This window comes from Cajanus cajan, chromosome 5, assembly GCF_000230855.2.
Source record: "Cajanus cajan strain Asha chromosome 5, NIPB_CcT2T_4, whole genome shotgun sequence".
NCBI classification, from domain to species: Eukaryota; Viridiplantae; Streptophyta; class Magnoliopsida; order Fabales; family Fabaceae; genus Cajanus; species Cajanus cajan.
The window spans coordinates 28,072,458-28,090,955 of record NC_138521.1 but is presented as its reverse complement, the minus strand read 5'-3'; the positions used below and the strand labels follow the sequence as shown (position 1 = coordinate 28,090,955).

Sequence of the window (18,498 nt, the reverse complement as noted above, 5' to 3'; positions counted from 1 at the left end):
ATTTCGAGAATCAAATTTAACTATTTATCTCGATTTTTATTAATAGACCAACCTTAAAAATTCTCTTTTATAATCTTAGATTCAATTTGATCCATAAAGTAAACAAATATTTCAAATTTCAAACTTAATAAAAAAAAACAGGATTTTTATTAAAGGACCGAAGTGCAATACTTAAGAAATAAATGACTATTGCTAATTTTCTAAAAAAAAAAATAAAAATTGCAACGACTGGAAACGAAGCGTTTAGATTTAGAACAGAAGATGCAGGTTCGTCGATCTTGCTTCTTCTATCATCATCCCGCATCCCGTTAGGGTTTGCAGATATTCAATTTCCCTTCATTTCGTTACCCTCCACGCGCGTACCATCTCTCAATTCCTCAGTTGTTCCGTTTCCGTAACTCATCAATTCGAAAGATATCGGTATCGGCCATCAAGGTACACAATTTCATTCTCTGAGCTACAATTTGATGATGTTCCTTGTGTTACATCGATGCTTCTCCATCAATTTCAATGAATTCAAATAAATTTTTCTTGCATCATTTGAATGTTTACAAAAATATCTGCGTGAAAAACAAATTGGAGTCTGAATTAATTTTTCTGTGCCTTTAACCTACATTGTGCATTGTGACACGCACCTGTATTCAACAATTGTGATCCCTGGTCGTCATAACTTATGATCCTGTGTTGCAGCTGATGCGTTATTTTTGGGACTCTAATCGTATATTAATTTTTTGATGTTTTCAGGGAACTGAATATTAGGTGCATTTGAATTTGAATTTGAATAGGACGAGTATGTAATAAAGAGATAAAAATGGAGGTCGAGGCACAAATCACACATGATTCAGATACTCAACTCCAGCCAGAGACTGTTGTTTCAGTTCAAAATGGGAATCCTGGTGTTTCCTCAGCTGTTGCAAATGCTGTTAACCCACAGCAGCCAGGTCAGTTTTTGCTCTTTATTCCTATTTCTTATTTAACATCTTTGACGCGTGTCATCGTTGTTGAGATGAGATGTAAAAGGTTTAATTGCTTGTTGTCATATATAGCTACAAAAAAACCGACCAGGCAGTGGGCTGCGTGGACTCGACAAGAGGAGGAAAGTTTCTTCACCGCTTTACGACAAGTTGGGAAGGTAGTGTACATTTATATCTGTTATTACCTTTCTATGTTTGTTTCTTATGGTATTATAATTATTGCTGATTGAGATATCCTTGATTGTAGAATTTTGAGAAAATTACTTCCCGTGTACAAAGTAAAAACAAGGATCAGGTATCCGTTATGACTCCACGTGGCTTTTTAACCCTTTCAATTTTTTCCCATTTCCCCTCCCAAAATGGTTACTTTTTTTAATGCATGGGATTCGAACTCGGTACCAAGGGTTTACCATAACTCACGCACCCTGCTGAACCGAGCTTGACCCTGCCAATAATTTCATGATTTGTTTTTGTTTTCTCACCCTTTTTTTTGTGGGCGCTGACTTGCAGGTCAGACATTATTACTACCGGCTTGTGAGACGAATGAACAAACTTCTTGGTCCAGGATTATGTTTGGATGCCAAAAACTCCAAAGATACTAATGCTGCAATGCTTCGCTGGTAACAATTTATTCGGTGGTTATTTGTTAAATGGTTCATGTTTGTGCGTGCGTATGCGTGTGTAAGATGTAGTTTAACTTTTTATCCACCAAGTTAAAAAGTTATTCTTGTTCTTGTTAAATAAATCAAGGGCTTATGAAGGAGAGCATCGGTGCATAACTGAAATTTAATTGATTTTGTGGCATACATGTAAGGAAAATAATGGAAGAACTGGTTGATATTGGGAGAACATGTTCTTGGATAGAAATATGACACTTCAGATATCTAGCCTAGACCATAAGGGGGTGTTTGGATTGGAAAGGGGATTCTTTAAGTTTCTCACGAATCCTAGGTTGGGAATGTTAAATTCCTATGTTTGGTATGATAATTTTAAAAATTATTCCCTGGAATCTAACTTTCCCAGGAATCATTTTTTAATTAAGTTTCCCACAAACTTTCCCATTGGAGGGGGTGGAAATTCAAGATTCCCATGAAAGGGAGAAGTTTTATTTATTTATTTATTTATAATTATGTCTTCATTCCGAATAATATTTTTAGACATACTAAACATTTTTGTGACATTCAGCAAACATGTTACCCTGGAAATATAATTCCCAGGAAACATGATTTCTAGAGATGAAAAAAGATTCTGTCTGCCAAATGCCCCATAAGTGTAAACATCTTTTTGTTGTAAGACAATATTAAGGGGTGAAATGCTCGACTAATTTGCTTTAAAGTACATAACATCCCCTGTTTAAAGACCCTTTTTTAATCTGAGAATAGACTGGACCATTTAGTGACTCAGTTAATGACATTTAATTTTGAGACTGAAATTGTCAGGATCCCTTATCAAGTCATTTTCCCTAGTTTATTCATGACTTTTAAGTGTCTCCTGTAATTTCAGAAACTCTTAATTGATGAGAAACTATTACATTTCTACATACATTTCATTTGCTTGGGTTCATGTCTTTTCAAATGACTGGAAAGTATATTAGGACTTTAACCAGTTTGTCCGCATCGGAGTCCCTATTATGTTGTGGAAATGTTTTAAAAGGTATATGCCTTGAAAGATAACTGATTGTGTTTCTGATTTGAGTTTATTTTGATACATTATTAGTGAAAATAGTTTTACACCATTATTCAATGAAGTATTGCCACATAATTTATGCTGTCAACAACTACATGAGATGTTAAACTTATTAATTGTTGTGGCAATCAATAGAAATTTGGAATTGACAGTAGAAATATAGGAGACTATGCTCTATGCCGGAGGAGGTATCCATCCGCTGAAAAGACTAAAATAGTAGAAAAATGAAGAAAAACAGAAATAACAAGGGGAATTAGAATCTCCTGCCATCATGTGGGCAGCAGGCTACAGTTCAAATCCCCTTGTTGACTCATAATTCCCTCACTTTTTGAGTTAGTGACTAGTGTGAGCCAATTACTCTCCTACTATGCACCCTAATAATGAATGAGTTTCTATCAGCATCAAGCAAGACATCATTGGATTATTGTGCAAAACATTTTTACATTGTCAGTGCATTTTATGGTTTGATCATCTTACAGTAATTTCCTGAATAAGAATAGGGGTATAGTGCTGTTGTTATGGGAGTTTTTTGCATTGAATGTGTAACACTTTTTCCTTTGACACAGGTGGTCGTTATTAGAAAAGTATAGCTGCAAAGCCTCAAAGCTTCATCTGAAGCCACGCAGATTTAAAATTTTTTTAGAAGCCTTGGTTAGTAAAGGCTGTTTACATTGTCTGGGAATTTTATGTTATTTATTTATTATTTTATATCTTCTGTATGTGCTGGAGCTGATGTATATATTTTGTTGAAAAGGAGCACCAACTTTTGAAGGACCGGAAAAAGAATGTAAGGAAGCGATCCTTACAGGGGGGGAATTGTCTTTCTCCTGTTCCTACTCCAGTCTCAAATCAAAGTAGAGCATCAGGAAATGATGCTCGTGCAGTTAAACTGGTTCTTGTTGACAGTCAAAATATTTTAAAATTGGGGCCTTCTAAACCATCAATGAAGCGCAGTATAAACATGGGTGTTAACCGTAGTAACACTAAGGGAGATTCAAATGCCATGAAACCAACAAGGCAACGAAAGAAATCTGGTGATTCTTTTCAATTCCATTCAAGATCTCTTTTACTAGTTTTCTGCTTGGAACTAGTTTTTCCTTCATAATAGATGGATAAATATTTAAAGTAAATTTTCATAAGTCTCTCTCTCTCTCTCGCTCAGGTGTGATTTCAACAGCTGCATATAAAAAATGGGAAAAGGCTGCAATTGCTGGTGTTTCTTTAGTTGCAGATGCTGCTGAGCATTTGGAGCGAGCTGCAACTGTTAGAGAAATTGAACAAGACCAGGAGAATCCAGGTAGCTATCATGCTTTTAGTTTTATTCTATCCTTGCTTCCATAAGGGCTAATTCCTTTAAATAAGGGTTATCTCTGATCTTCTGTAAATTGACACTGATTTTCCTATGTTAATTTCAGGAGAAAAATGTTCTGACCCTGTTGATTATGTCCTGCCCTCTGTACCCACATGTCCACAAAATCAATTTGTTGATAACTATGTGAATATTAACATGAAACTGAAGCTCCAGTTATTCCCAATTGATGAACCTACTCGAAAAGCATTGGAAATGGTGAGCATAAAAGAAAAATAACATACATCTTATTGTAGAAATGTAAAAGTGATTTTGGAAACTATTTTATATTTATCTTTATTTTTTTTCTCTCCTAGGATAAGCATAATCCACACTTGGAGCTTACACTTAGTACTCGAAAGAAGATATCATCAATTTTAGAACATCTAAACCGTAAATGGGGTAATTCAAGTATAGCAGTTGGAGAATTAATGCTTTTTCCTTATGGTACTCAAAGGGAAAACTTGGTTAATTATCAGAGATGGACCCAGGAATCTACTCTTAGTGCAGCAGATATATATGCAATGATTGGAACTCCACCCATATTCCGTTTAAGGTACCTGTTTTATCTTGCCCTCTTGGCTTATTGTTATATTTGAAGTAACTAAACAGTGACATGTAAGATAGTTGATTTAATTGTAATTTTCATTTGACAATTTCTTAGATAAAAGAACATGTGAAAATCCATTCTCTTCACTGATTAATTGGTTAATTTATAATCATGCATTCTGTTGAAATGTTGAATTTATGACGAAAAGTAAATAAGATGCTTTTTAGATTCCGAGTTATATAAACCAGCAAAATGTTTCTGGGATCCTGTGCATACAAGAAATGCTATAAATTGAAAGCCATGTGGGCTGCTTTACCTTCTTTATTGAAGATATTTTTTAGTATTTATCGAGTGTTTCTAGCCCTTAATTGCCTGTTATGTAAAGATGGAATTTGGAGAACATGCCCAACAAAAGAAATCAGCATGAACAGCTTGTGTGTGTAGAATAGGGTGGTCTATTTAATTAAAATACAAGGGATAGGTTAAAAAAAAAAAAGAAATATGGGATAGCATTTGAACATATTCCAATTCCTAGCTTTTATTTTATTGGTTTCAATATAGATGAAATTTAGATCACATTTTCATTTGCATTTAAATGAGATACTTGTACAAATGTAAATGTTGACTAATGTCAAAATACCTATAGGAGAAATTTCCCTTTTTCTTCACTTGGAGAAACCCATAACCTATACTCTAGTTTAATTATTAGGAGAAACTTATGCCGAAACATGAACCGACATAGATATGTTAAATATGATCAGCAAAGGAAATAATTTAAATTGATAATCAAGATTTGTTTTTTCACCTTCCAATGATAATGAACCTGACAAAAATAACTAAGGCATATTTTTTAATGTTGTTTATTCTCCTTCCTTTGATAAAGAACCTCAAAAAGAAAAAACAAGGGACATTATTCTTTTTTTTATATTATATTTTAATTTGACTTTTCTAAATGTTTAAAACACCTAATGAGCAATGTCTGACCTGTGTTGTACAAGTGTTTGGGACGTGTTCATGTTGGACAGCGTACCTAACATTCCTGGCATCTCAATCAGGACAACTCTGTGTGCATGTCTTACTATATTTATGTTGTAATGACTAATGATCATATTTGCGTATCTCTGTGAAGGTATGGTTGGTTCTCCAATACTGAGCTTGGGTTATTAAATATGCAAGTGCCTGTGGCATCCAGCTGCATGCTCAGACAGTCCAAAATTAGTGTGGACAATACTGAGGATCAGATTGTGAATTCTGTTTCAGCTCCTATGCTATCAACTAATACTCATTCCATGGAGCTATCTGAAGATTGCAGAACATCCATGAACAAAAACCATACTTTTATCAATGCTTCAACTGATTTGCCTAATACCAGAGACAACAGTGTTTACCTGAATACAAGCATTGAGGAATGTCGTGATCCTACAGCCAATACATTGTGGCATGGAAAAGATGTTACAGATGGAGCTGTTACTTCACAGTTGGAAGAAATGGTAATTGTAATTCTCTCATTTTTTGTTCTTGCTTTTATTTGCACTATAATGTTAATGTAGATTTTCATCTTGTGATAGGATCTTGAAGTGTCACCTTATTGTACTTCATTGGCTCTTGTGATATAAATTTCACTTAAAATGTTTTTAATCTCTCAAATTTGGAATGAATTTGTTTTTGATTCCTCAAGTTTAAAATTGATCTTTTTAGTCCTTGCAATTTCAAAAAATCTAATGTTAGTCTCTTATGACTATCAATTGCATCACTTACAATGTAGATCGAGTCAATTGTTCTGTATCAGTGGAATTTTATATGATGTTTTCATCAAGAAGAGCACTAGTAGGAGAATTTTGTGCAACATATTCAGTGACATAAATTTTTTTTTTTTTTTGGGATAGATTCATTAATGACATTTGAGTTCAAATCCCAAGGATTAAAAATATAAAATTTAAATTTGAGGGACAAAAAAATAAATTATCTTGTATTTAAAGGTCTAAAAATATATTTAAACTTATAAGGTTGTGAACATGGGCTTATCGCTCCTTTTTTAGATTGTTATGTTCCAATTACGCACAGCAAGGTTGAGGGGTTAACATTAACCAGACTGGTGTTGTTTGGTTAGTTAATTTGCGTGTCATTATCAGCATCTATAACTTTATGTTCTTTGTATGTGTATTCAGGATGAGTTGAAATTAAGCAGTGGAACAGGACTGTCAGCTGGAGAGTGGGCTGACAGCCTTACCAACATTAGTGTGGGGGATCTACTTTCAGGAGCGTCCCAGGATCTCGAAGATAACTGCATCAATCCTCCTAGTGCTGAGAATTGTCACGATGTTCAGCAAATTCCTTTTAGTAGTGATTCTTTCGATGCTGCAATTGCTGCTCACATATCTAGACACCAAGACAAGATGGGACAACCATCAATGGCATCCCATATGTCTTCCATTTGGGATGCTGAAGAAACTTGTGATGCCTTTTTATTTAAAAAGGATCCTATTCTTCACAAAGATGGTCCTTGTTTATCTTCAGTTGCTTCTTTAGTGTCCGAGAAAAAGGTTCCTGAAAGTAGCTTTGAAAAATTGGATGAGGTAGTATATCTTAATTGTTGTTACTACCTTGCTTGCAAAGTGAAATATGGTTTAATTTTCATAATATTTATTGCAGTTGTCACCTGATGAAGAGAGGCTTGTGGATGATTTTGTTCAAACAGACCCTATGCCTATCGACAGTTGTGAGTCTGATTCAGATATCCAGGACCATTTAGGAAAGGGTATTAGTGCGCTAGCAGACATGTATTGGGTATTTTTCTTTCTATAATCTAGTTTTCTCTCTGTCGAAGTCCATTACTTCTTCATTAGTGTTTAGGTTCAAAACAATTTGGAGAAAGCTTATCTCGGGGAGTCGTTACAAACATGTTTTTAATCCTTAGGACATTCTGTCACTCTAAACTATGAAGTTGAAAAAAATTTGAAGTGTTACATTCATTGGAAATATTGAACTACTGCTTTTTCTTTTGAAAGTATTTTATTAGTATTGTGTTATTGATAGAAGTGCATCTGACTTTATTTCCCACTTTGTCTTTTGATTCTATCATATTGCAGCCTGATTCCTTGGGACCGTTGGATTTGGATATACCATCAACTAAGTATCACAGCGAAGATCTAATTTTTAGTGATAGTCTTAGTGGACTGAATCGCTTGATAGCCAGCAGCCTGGATGCATTCCAGAATTGCTCCTTTTTTGGATTTGACAAGAAGGAAGCACCATCAACAGTTGAGGCTCGAGAATCTGCAGCTCTTTCAGATTTTAAAATTGGAAGTGGCATCTGAGACTCATCATCGGATCTTGGTAATGTTTTCCATTTCTGGCATGAACTCAGTTGAAGTTTGTTAAAAATAGCATTTTTCCCTAAACTGACTAGAGGTGTGCATGCTGAAGAATTGGTTGGAGCCACTTCAACTGTTCCTGTATATGTTTCTCTAATCTGTCTCGTTCCTTTTTGTACAAAAGAAAAAAGAAAATTGATCATGTAAGGAGTTCACTTATCAGTCTCCTGTATAAACACTCCTTTTTTAGGTAAACATATCTTTTTTTTATTCTCTGCTTCTGGACGTTGTATGTTAAGAAGACTGTCTTAAAATTGCAACTCCGTGGCATCGACTTGTTTTTAAGCCAATGGACTTTTTATTTTATTTTATTTTATTTTTAATCCAAGCTCATTAAACTCGGTTATTTAATTGTCGGATTTATCTCATTGTTTCTTTTAGAGTGATAACTTGGGCCAGATACATAATCTCAATGCATTCATCTGATTTAAGTGATATAATAGCAATCAATTCTTTGGAACAAAATGTGTTTCATTCAGATTTTGTCCAAGTTTTTACAAGATGAGGGAATGAATGACCTTATGTGATGCTGCATGTTCGGTTCATATAAAATTCCGGATATTTGATAGCAAAAGTAGTTTATATACACTAATTTCCGTCTTCCCCCACACCCACAACTTGTTTTTATATACGATTGAGGGCAAATATAATGAACACAATTTAGATGAAGTTTCATATGAATTTTTGCTACTATTTTCTAATTAGACTGAAATTTTATTTGATTAATTTGTATAATAGAAGCAGAGTATAAAGTAAGTTACATTTTGTCTAAAACAAAATACTCTTACAGATTATAGTCCAAAATCGTGTTTGTGATTAATTAAAACTTCAAAACTAGATGGTCTTAATTCATCATTTGAACTAACACTTAGCTTCAATCAAGTGTGATATATTAAGGACAAGTATGTTTGCTTATCCGAAGAGACTCAAGCCAATGGATTTCTTATACCCGAGTTCGTGTTTAAGAGTTTTGGGACCTAAGGCAAAAAATTTAAAGTACCTAATTTAATATTAATAATTAATTTTTATACCAATCTTCTAGCTTTTGGGCCTACATAATCATTTGAGTGTTTTATAATAATTTTAATATTTCACGTTCAATAGATAAGATAGTCAATTCATTCAATATTGTAACATTGCTGATTTTATATATGATTTAAGCGATTTCAATTTTGAAAAGCTTGTTTCAGTGATAGCAATTGAAAGAGGTATTGTTAAAAAAAAATATACCTAATCCTTTTATGTAGTTTAATATTTCTATGGGATTATTAATTTTTTTTAACACTTTTCTCAATACTTTTAATTCTAAAAATAAATCAAGACTATTAATATTGGAATGTTAATTCAATCTTAAAAAAATCAAGATAAATATACTTTTAATTCTAAAAATAAATCAAGACTATTAATATCGGAATGTTAATTCAATCTTAAAAAAATCAAGATAAATACAATTGTTTTTCATTTCATTTTCACCTAAAGTTTTAAATTTTTTTTGAATTCAAAAATAGTTTCATACTGTAAAAAATAATTGAGTTGAGTTTCAATAGAAGAAACAAAGTTATCTACAATATATATATAAATAAATAAATAAATTCAACACAGAAATTTCAGTTGAATGTCTAATTTGATCACTTTTATTTTCATCAAAATATAATTTTCTATGAGTTAAACATTTTTCACGAAACAAACCCCAAACGTGTGGTTCAGCGGTAGGGGTTGATCCATGCTTAAGTAAGGTTAGGAGTTCGGATCTTGCCTTGTCTATGCAGCCGCGTTAAATCTTGGGGCCAGCTATCCCACCTTTTGAGGTGCCTCCAACGTAGCGAGGAGATTAGTCACTGCTATTGGCCCTGGATACTCCAAGGACGAAAAAAAAATATTTTTCACAAAACTAAACTTTATTTTTATTTTAATAACTAATTTATTTTTTATGTGAAATTCAAAGCCAATGAAAACCATTTTCCACACAGACGTGTAAGCAATAAGATTTCTTAAATTATCTATAGCAACATGTATATACATATATTTAAATTGTATAATTATACAAATATTCATTTTTAACAAAAATTCAAAATTTCCCATCTTATAAGTTATTAGGCACATGACTTCACTTTTCAATTTAGGATCTTAACAACATTTTGATAATTGAAGCAAATTATCTCTTTAGTGCTTGAAATTTTATTCTTCTAACACTTCCTATTCTACTTTCTCATCAAGTTTGAGATAATAGTTTAATAAAAAATTTTATATATTATCCTCTAAAACTTTCTGTTGTTTGGTGGATGAAGCAAATAAAGAATAAATGTGTTTCATAACTAAAAAAAAGAACTCTTAGAGATAAATTAATCATATCATATAAACCTAAATTTAATTTATGGCATTCACTTGATGTAAAAAGTGCTCTTGAATTTATATCCAATATTTTTTTCACTCCTTGATCTTTACCCTGTAAGATTTATTATTATCATGACCTTGTCCCTTTGTATCATCTATATTAAACTCATTTTTTTCTCCAAAACATTAATAAACTCATTGAAAAAGACATGTTCTAGATGTATCATAAACTTTTAAAAATTCTAAAAAAAATACTCTTCTTTTTTATTGGAGAATTCAAAGTATATAAACATATCAAAACAAGAACCATTTGTTCTTGATGACTTATATCAAAAGTACAATCAAGAACAATAGAAAAATATTTTGCATATTTAACTTTATTATTGCTTTTTATTTTATAAGGCTAACAATTCTATAATTTCGTTTTATATAGTATTGCTCCTGTAATGAACATGAATTTCACCATTCTTCATGCGTCTAACATGGTTTGTTGGCCATATCACTTCTTTCATTATGCAACAACTTTTGTTTGGCTACCAACGTTGAACCTTCTATGTTTTAAGGCTTAAGCATAACATTCCTTCTACTTTTTTCTACTTGAATCATAGAGATAACTTCTTCTAAGGAAGGTGGGTCCTTATTAAGAATCTGAATCCTAACTTGGTCAAATTCAAGATTCAATCCAACCAAAAAATCATATACGCGATCTTTTGCAATGAAATTTTTCAGAAGGACATCATCTTTCGTTCATTTCATGTCATATACACGATAATGATCCAACTCTTGCCACAAATTCTGCAGGATGTTGGCATAATCTGTTACTAACTTGTTCCTTTGCTTAGTTGTTGTAGTTTTCACTTTTATCTCATACACTTAGGCAACATCATTTGGCTTTGAATATGTATGACTGATAAAGTCCCAAATGTCCTTGGTTGATTTCAAGAACATGCAAGTGTCACTGATTGCGAGTTCCATGGAGTCACATAACTAGGACATTATCATAGAGCCCTCTTCATCTTAGGAGTCAAATTTTGGATCATTCTTGTTTGGACCAGAAGCTAAAAGATGAGAAAGATGTCCTCTGCCCTTGAGATAGGTCCTAGAAAATTGAGACTATTTGAGGTAGTTCTTTTCATTAAGATGATAAAAAGCTCAAATACTTTGTAATTCTCCAGTTTTTTGAACTAAGTTGGATTCATTATTGTGGCTACAAGTCACCGTAGTTTCTATTTCTACTTTAGGCATGGTGATGGGTGGAATACCTTGAAATCAATTGGATAACAGAGAAGGTTGTGCAGATATAAACTATACAGCAATTAAGGTTGTCTTAGTGCAAGAACATAGGTGCAACAATTAACATTGTCCTAGCGTGCGAAAAAGTGGTGATTGCAGCAATAAAGGCTGCATAAGTGAGAGCTGAAATCAAAGACCCAAGTGATAAACCTAGGACTATGATACCATGTGAAAAAAGATAGAATCATAAATTATTTCTTTTATTCCTTCAATTAGATAGTACTTCATATAAAATAATCCTAATAAAAGGAAACAAAATCAATCCAAATAAAAAAGGAATAAGAAATGGACCTATTTATTTATTTTTTTTAAATAAATCTCCTTATTTAAGGGATTTGTGTTGACATTCTTAATAATTTATATATAGAAGAATAATTTCATTTTTATAACTTGACAGTACATAATCAAAATCAAATCCTAATTGATTTGAGCTATTTTTCAATACAAACGTTAAAAAAGCGAGTGTCTGTGCAATTTCATTAAACTTCAACCAGTGTCGGTGTAATTTACTCTTAATATAATTTTGTCACCTCAAGTGGCTATTTTCTTCTTAAAGGAATTTAAGCTCTTGGTCAAAAGAAAATATGGGGAAAAGAGAACTCAAGCTCACAATATATACAATCCACATTTGATGGTTCACATTTCAGACCAAATGGACGAGGTGTTATGAGAAGGAGCATTGACAGCACAACAGGATTAATTTTTTTTTATTCAATTTGTTTAAGCCTACCCTTTAATTATTCTCCTTAATATGGAGAAACATGCCTGCTATTTCCTAAACTGAAACAAAAATAATCACAATTGTAGTGGGAAGCTACAAGGACATTTTTCAAAACGGGGTATAAAGTTATGAGAGGTAGCTCCTTCAAAGAAGTTAGTAATGTTCATGATCATGCAGAACTGGTAATTCAGCTCCATATTGTCATTACGAGAGAAACTTGGATGAGGTGACCAAATGATTCATCCTTTTCTTTTTTTATTAAAATGTCATTTTCGCCCATTATTTTTTCCCAGACTTTGAAGTAGCCCATTTAAAGTAACCGCAGTTTGCTTCAGGATTAGATGCAGGGCCCTGTAAGTGGAAAAACACATATGTATTAACCGCCTAGTGCATGCATAGGTTAGAGATGCACAAATTATGAAATGACAAACAGGAAAAAGACAAGAAGCATGTTTGGAGCTCTATCGAAAAATACCCTTTATTTCCAGTAGAGAAGTTCTGAAGGTGTCAAACAGAAATTGTGGTTATAATACAACTCGTGCAGACACAGCTCATTAAAACCCAATCCTTCCCTTAAAACAAGTTCTTGCAAGACTAAAACCTTATTTTGGTCCTAAAAGATAGACTATAAATTTTGTACCTATAACTACATTGTTGTGTAGATACAAACTCTAACGAGTTTTTGAGTCAAATTTACTCATCCCCCAAATTTATCTAAACTCCTAAGTTTGACAACCTTGCAAATAACTAGAAGATCAATATTGCTCTAATTTTAAAAAGTGGCTACATTCCTTCAATGAGCAGACGAACCGAGTCCTCACATTATTGTAGTCTAGAGCAGAAGAATAATTTTCAGAGTTAGAAGCACAATGCCCAAAATCACTCAATGGAAATGAATTACCTCAGCCCGAGCACAGACATAGAATCTGCGGCCAAAATTAGATCCTTGTTTTTTCACCACCCGAGCAATACAAGGCTCCTTATGGCCTTTGCAAATAGGTATACTGTTCTGCATCAACTGTTGTATTCTTTGCCACTCTAGTGCAGCCATGTTACTCTTTTCTTCCTTTGTGGAACTACCATTTGGTCCAGCTAAATTCTGATCACATGCATCAGTATCCAACTCATATTGCCTAGGACTGGCACTATGATCAAATACTGTAGGAGTTTCGTGTAAATGAGGGCTGGGTTGAGAGGGTTCTGTCTGATTGTTTGAGCAATCAGTACATAGGTCATTGACACCATTGTCGAGATTTGTCCTTTTCTGGAAAAATGACCGAAGCGAGAGCTGGGACCATTGACTATTTCTAGTTCTTTTGTTGGATTTGTTACATTGCCTGATTATTGATTTTTCATATTCACTTCCTGATTTAGAAACAGCCTCCTGAGAAGAACCACCGGAAAGTCCATTTGGTTTCAAGATGCTACCCTTACAATCCTGGCTTGGAGGAAAATGACATTCATTTGGACATGTTGCAGATGAACCAGATTTGTTAACCGATTCTTCTCTCTCACATGTACTACCCATTACAATGTCTTCCTTTGCCATCTCGCATGATTTTGTTTGTTCAGAAACGCGTCTTTTCATCAATACTGACACTGCAAAAAAAGGTTCAGTAAATATATGCATTAACATCATATGAACAGAGACTCTCATCCAAAGAAGAAACAATGTTTTGTACCTAGAGTTTGCTGTATGCCATGAACCATGGGAACATATCTAGCAGATAAGGAAGGAGTACTGTGCAGAGAGACCTCAGGAATTTCATGCAACATCATGAAAACTGGAGCATGATCAGATCCTTCCAGTTTAATGCTATGCCCTCCCTTCCACCGATGGGCACTGAGCACAGATCATGAAGTCAGTTTAAACTTAATCTGAAGGAAGACATGCATCACATATGATTGCAAATATTGAACCATTTGACACAGTTGTGAAGAACCACTCCAAAAGTGGGGGAAAAAAGTATAGACGAGTCTATTAAACAATACGGAGGAAACTATCAGAAAAAAAAAAGCAGAAAATAACAATTTATGAAAGCAGGGAGATGATCTTTGCAAAATTCATAAATTTGTAATGTAAAATGAGAGAAGCAAAACATAGGGCATGTTACAGTATCACCAAGTATCTAACTTTTACTTGCAAAATACAATTAGCCGTTTAGGATGAAAGACAAAATAGCTTAGTGTTCCACATATTATGCTTGCATCTTACCTCAGTGTGCTTTCTGGTTTACACCGTTTGTACTGTGTCAGAATGTCACAGTCCTTGACATGGCATCTTATAAAACTATGGCATTTCAGATCATCTGATTCATGTAAGCATGAACCAGCAAACAGAATATGGTCAATTCTACTCCCGAAGTTAAATACTTCAGCACCAGTATTTTGCGACCAACAGGTGTAGGCTTCCCTTCTACATACATTCTCAAAATGTACAAACATGATTTAACAAGATTAATGCTGATCATATTGAAGGTGTGACCACAAAATATTGTAAACACTAAACACATTCTAAAATTAGAAAGGAAGAAACAGGCAGAGAGGAAAATATGGAGGAGGATGCAGATATCACTAGCCAGTAGCAACGTGCACAGAAAAAAGTGTCTGGCATAAGATTTGAAAGCAGTATTTTCATTTGAATCCATTTGTACAATCCAAATTTGAAAAATTGAAAAAGGTGACTTCAATTTGAAAGCAGTATAATCCCATATGAATATAAAAGATATCATACCTATAAAAGGAAGATGACAAGATAAAAAGATTTTTAAAAAGGATAGAATCCGCTCACCATTTTCTGACAAGGGAATGCTCATCAGGTATCAATATCATTATATTTTCAAGGGGACACTACACATCAATATTTTATATTTAACAAAACAGGTAACTCCATACCTATCAGGATGTTTTGCTCTGAAGACATCAGAAAATTGGCCTCCATTTTCAATTAACATTGATTTGAACCATATTCTAAATCTGCATATGAATTCAGGCAAAGAGTTAAGATACTTATCAGCATTAGTAATTAAAAAATATTTCATAGAATTCTGGCAGTAAGCTCACTCATTATTTTCAAAATCAGGTCCTGCATCACATCGATCAATTGCAAATGGTGCAATATTGAGATCACCAACAACAAATATTCTCCTTCCATGATGCAGGAAAGACTCCCATCTTTTCTATTAAAGAGACTATCAACATCAATCAAACAGAAACAAATGAAAACTGAAGATTTTCAGCTCTGAAAACAAAACAGAGGCACCAAAAATGAGCACTGAGCATAAACTATGATAGTCATGTCCCATTTTTAATAAAGTAGAGTTTCCCTTTTAAAACAGTTTAATGTTCATTAAATCATTAAAACTTTCGGGTAACACAAAAGAAATAGTAATAATACTAATTTTGAAAAAAGCTGTAGAGTTTCTTAAACTCTAAACATATTTTGATGGACAAACAATATTCGGGTCACATTTTCTTTGCAATAATATAATTGGATGAACCAATTCGAACTTTTCAAACATAGTAAACATTAACTTGTTCGGAGAATCTCAAACTCTTACTCCAAATTATCAACTTGTCTTATAATTACTATAGTTACCCAATAACACAAAATTGAAGCATAAAATACTGCCAAGACCCACATAAGACCATTTAAAGCATGGAAAAAATTCTGCAAAGCAATGACGTTTGAAATTGGTCAAATCATCCATTGATTCCATTAACATTCAACCATTTCAAATACCTGTAATATCCTGTAAAATTTTTGCTTGAACTGAATCCTTTCTGTATCATCACTTCCAGCTCGGGGCCCATACACATTGAAAAGAACTGAACAGATTCAAACACAAGTACACAACTACATCAAAACAACAGACTTCTTTTTCTTAAAAAAAAAAGAAAAGAAAAAGGAAGATGACTAATTCCTAAAGAATATATACATCATTTTTTCTCAGTACGCTCATGTATATCCCTTCACACATCTGAAAAAGGAACATGGTAAACAAGAGAGCCATTTTTCAATTTTTTTTTCTTCCTTTTATTAGATATATGTTGATAATATGTATACTCACCAAAGTGAGTGTGATCTGTGATAATGCATCGCCCCTCACTATCAAGACTTAGAAGCTCATCTTTTGAAAATTCCTCAAGATCTTCCATCAAGAATGGCAAATTGTCTTTGCTAGTTTGAGAGTTTCCCAAAAGACCAGTAAAGCCTTCCTCTGCCCCAAGGGGCAACGCCACCTCATCACTTGAAAACGCAGATTTTACACGACAAAATGTAATAACTCCTGCATACAGCATACTAAACACAATTTACTGTCTAAGAAGTAGTCCCTGTCTTATTCTATCTATCTGTTGCTTGGTATTGCACACATCTTAATAAATTGATTCATCATATAAATTTTCATGATATAATAATCTTATCACTAAAATAGCATTATTCTATAAATGATTAACATTGAACACCACTATAGAGCTGCAGCTATGCATCTACTAGTGCATTACAAAAGAAGGGTAATATTGAAAGAAAAAAAAAACTTCATTGTTATTTCAAAGTGATATGAATATGACTTAGAGCCTAATTGGATAAACTTATCCTTAATTACTTTAAAAATAAATAAAAAGAAAAACGAAATTAACTTTTCTATAGTCTGAAATTAGTTTATGCAAAGATTCTTTACAAATTAGTTTACAAAAAAAATTAATTTCATTTTGTTTCTTATTTCTTTCCTACTTCCGAAAAAGTTTATCCAAACAACCCTTAAAAATTCAAAAAAAATGTTTTAAGGTCATATGATAAACAACATTTGATACCCATAACAGAAACAACAATAGAATAAGAAGGAAGGGGTATTCATTTATGTATGACCAATTTTCTTGATGAAAGAAAGGGGTTACCGGAATAGCCGGTTCGGCCCTTCTGAGAGGTGCGGGTGCAGGAGAAGAAGGATTCGTATCCGTGGGCCATGACCAAATCCGCTGTGAGTTCCTGCCTCCGCAGTTTTGTCTCCTGCAGGAAGAAGTAGTGAAATGGGTGATGAATGAGAATTGAAATGATGAAAGAGAGACATTGGAAGCACCTGAAAGCAAATGATGTCGGCGTCGAATGAATTTAGCAGATTCCGGAGAGACCCGAACTGCGCGATGCGCTGTCTCAGGCCGTTCACGTTGTAACTCACTATCTTCATTCTATTCTATTCTATCACTCTTTCTCTCACATTCGCTTCTTCTGGCTTCCAATTTTGATACAACTTTCTGTTGCCCCTCCTTTCGTCTCCTTTAACTGGTTGTCATAGCTTGTGATTGTATTCCGTTGACACAATCGCAGAAGCAGATTTTTTTTTTAATTTTTTTTTAAATTACAAGAGTAGTTTAATTAAAAATATTTTGATTCCATGTACTCTCGTAAGTAAGTATCCATCGCAATCTAACCCGCCTCAAGTACTTGCTCGAACCCGTCGATGAAAAAAATTTGTATTTATTGGGATTGGGCTTTCCTTCGTTATAATTAAAAAATTTATATATATATATATAAACTAAAATTAGAAATATTTATATATAAAAATTTATATTATTTTACTTTTTTTATTATTTTTTTTAAATTATTCATATTTATTTTTAAAAAAAGAAGAAAAAAATAGGAGTGGAGGCAGGGCCGCGGTGGGCAAACCCGAATCCCGCCAGGGATGGGGATGGGAACCCAGATTTTATTCCCGGCAGGTATCGGATACTTTGATCTTAATTTTGGTTTTTTGGTACTTGATTTTGCATTTATATAATCAATATTCTATGTTGAAATTGATTACAACAAAGGATTTTATCTTTTGAGCTCCTTTCTTAACCTTATATATCTTATTACATTTTTCTTGTAATTGGTTGAATCAATAAAACTTAGATTTTGTCTTAAGTATTTAGCAATTTAATTGATTATAATCAAAATGGTAATGAGTTGCATAAGAGAGATTATTCTAACCAAGAAACACAATATCACTATTAATTGATTATCTTGAGATGTAATCAATTATATTAATAAATTTTGTTTATCCTAAAATTCAATTTTAATCATGTAATTGATTATTCAGTCATGAAATCAATTTCATAAGAGTTTTACTCTCTTCAAGAATTTTCAAATTGTTATGTAAATACATGATCACTTTGCTTTTAGTAAGTTTTTCTTTCTTTTAGAAACTCCTTAATTCATTTTATCATTTGAAAAA

At 33.1% G+C, this 18,498-nt stretch overlaps 2 protein-coding genes across 4 annotated transcripts; one reads left to right on the top strand and one right to left on the bottom strand.

Annotated features, from left to right (window-relative positions):
• The first annotated feature begins 207 nt into the window (after positions 1-207).
• Positions 208-8,255, top strand: TKI1 (TSL-kinase interacting protein 1). Its single transcript, XM_020351746.3, has 14 exons — positions 208-435; positions 745-941; positions 1,047-1,132; positions 1,222-1,269; positions 1,485-1,594; positions 3,227-3,311; positions 3,415-3,694; positions 3,823-3,957; positions 4,076-4,227; positions 4,326-4,564; positions 5,688-6,048; positions 6,727-7,134; positions 7,211-7,345; positions 7,648-8,255. Exons 2-14 carry the CDS (start codon positions 812-814, stop codon positions 7,873-7,875), a joined length of 2,397 nt encoding a protein of 798 aa, XP_020207335.1. The 5' UTR covers positions 208-435; positions 745-811; the 3' UTR covers positions 7,876-8,255.
• Positions 8,256-12,144: 3,889 nt separating this feature from the next.
• On the bottom strand, positions 12,145-17,710 carry LOC109792342 (endonuclease/exonuclease/phosphatase family protein). 3 transcript variants are annotated; one of them, XM_020351748.3, is made up of 10 exons: positions 17,362-17,708; positions 17,180-17,291; positions 16,351-16,569; positions 16,023-16,108; positions 15,344-15,459; positions 15,176-15,256; positions 14,496-14,696; positions 13,963-14,123; positions 13,182-13,879; positions 12,145-12,631 (listed from the first exon to the last, which is right to left on the bottom strand). In XM_020351748.3, the coding sequence occupies exons 1-10, from the start codon at positions 17,467-17,469 to the stop codon at positions 12,560-12,562; spliced, it is 1,854 nt and encodes a 617-aa protein (XP_020207337.2). In that variant the 5' UTR covers positions 17,470-17,708; the 3' UTR covers positions 12,145-12,559. The 3 variants fall into 3 exon arrangements, with proteins under 3 accessions (XP_020207337.2, XP_082931296.1, XP_082931295.1); XM_083075170.1 differs by having other exon boundaries at positions 16,351-16,583; positions 17,362-17,384; XM_083075169.1 differs by having other exon boundaries at positions 16,351-16,583; positions 17,180-17,710.
• Positions 17,711-18,498: the final 788 nt, after the last annotated feature.

Coding starts and splice junctions, on each gene's coding strand:
- TKI1 (XM_020351746.3), top strand. CDS start 812: ATGGAGGTCGAGGCACAAATCACACATGATTCAGATACTCAACTCCAG. Junction 3,695..3,822: donor AAGGCAACGAAAGAAATCTG/GTGATTCTTTTC, acceptor TCTCTCGCTCAG/GTGTGATTTCAACAGCTGCA. Junction 4,228..4,325: donor CTCGAAAAGCATTGGAAATG/GTGAGCATAAAA, acceptor TTTCTCTCCTAG/GATAAGCATAATCCACACTT.
- LOC109792342 (XM_083075169.1), bottom strand. CDS start 17,469: ATGAAGATAGTGAGTTACAACGTGAACGGCCTGAGACAGCGCATCGCG. Junction 15,460..16,022: donor AATTTTACAGGATATTACAG/GTATTTGAAATG, acceptor TCTCTTTAATAG/AAAAGATGGGAGTCTTTCCT. Junction 14,124..14,495: donor AAACCAGAAAGCACACTGAG/GTAAGATGCAAG, acceptor ATCTGTGCTCAG/TGCCCATCGGTGGAAGGGAG.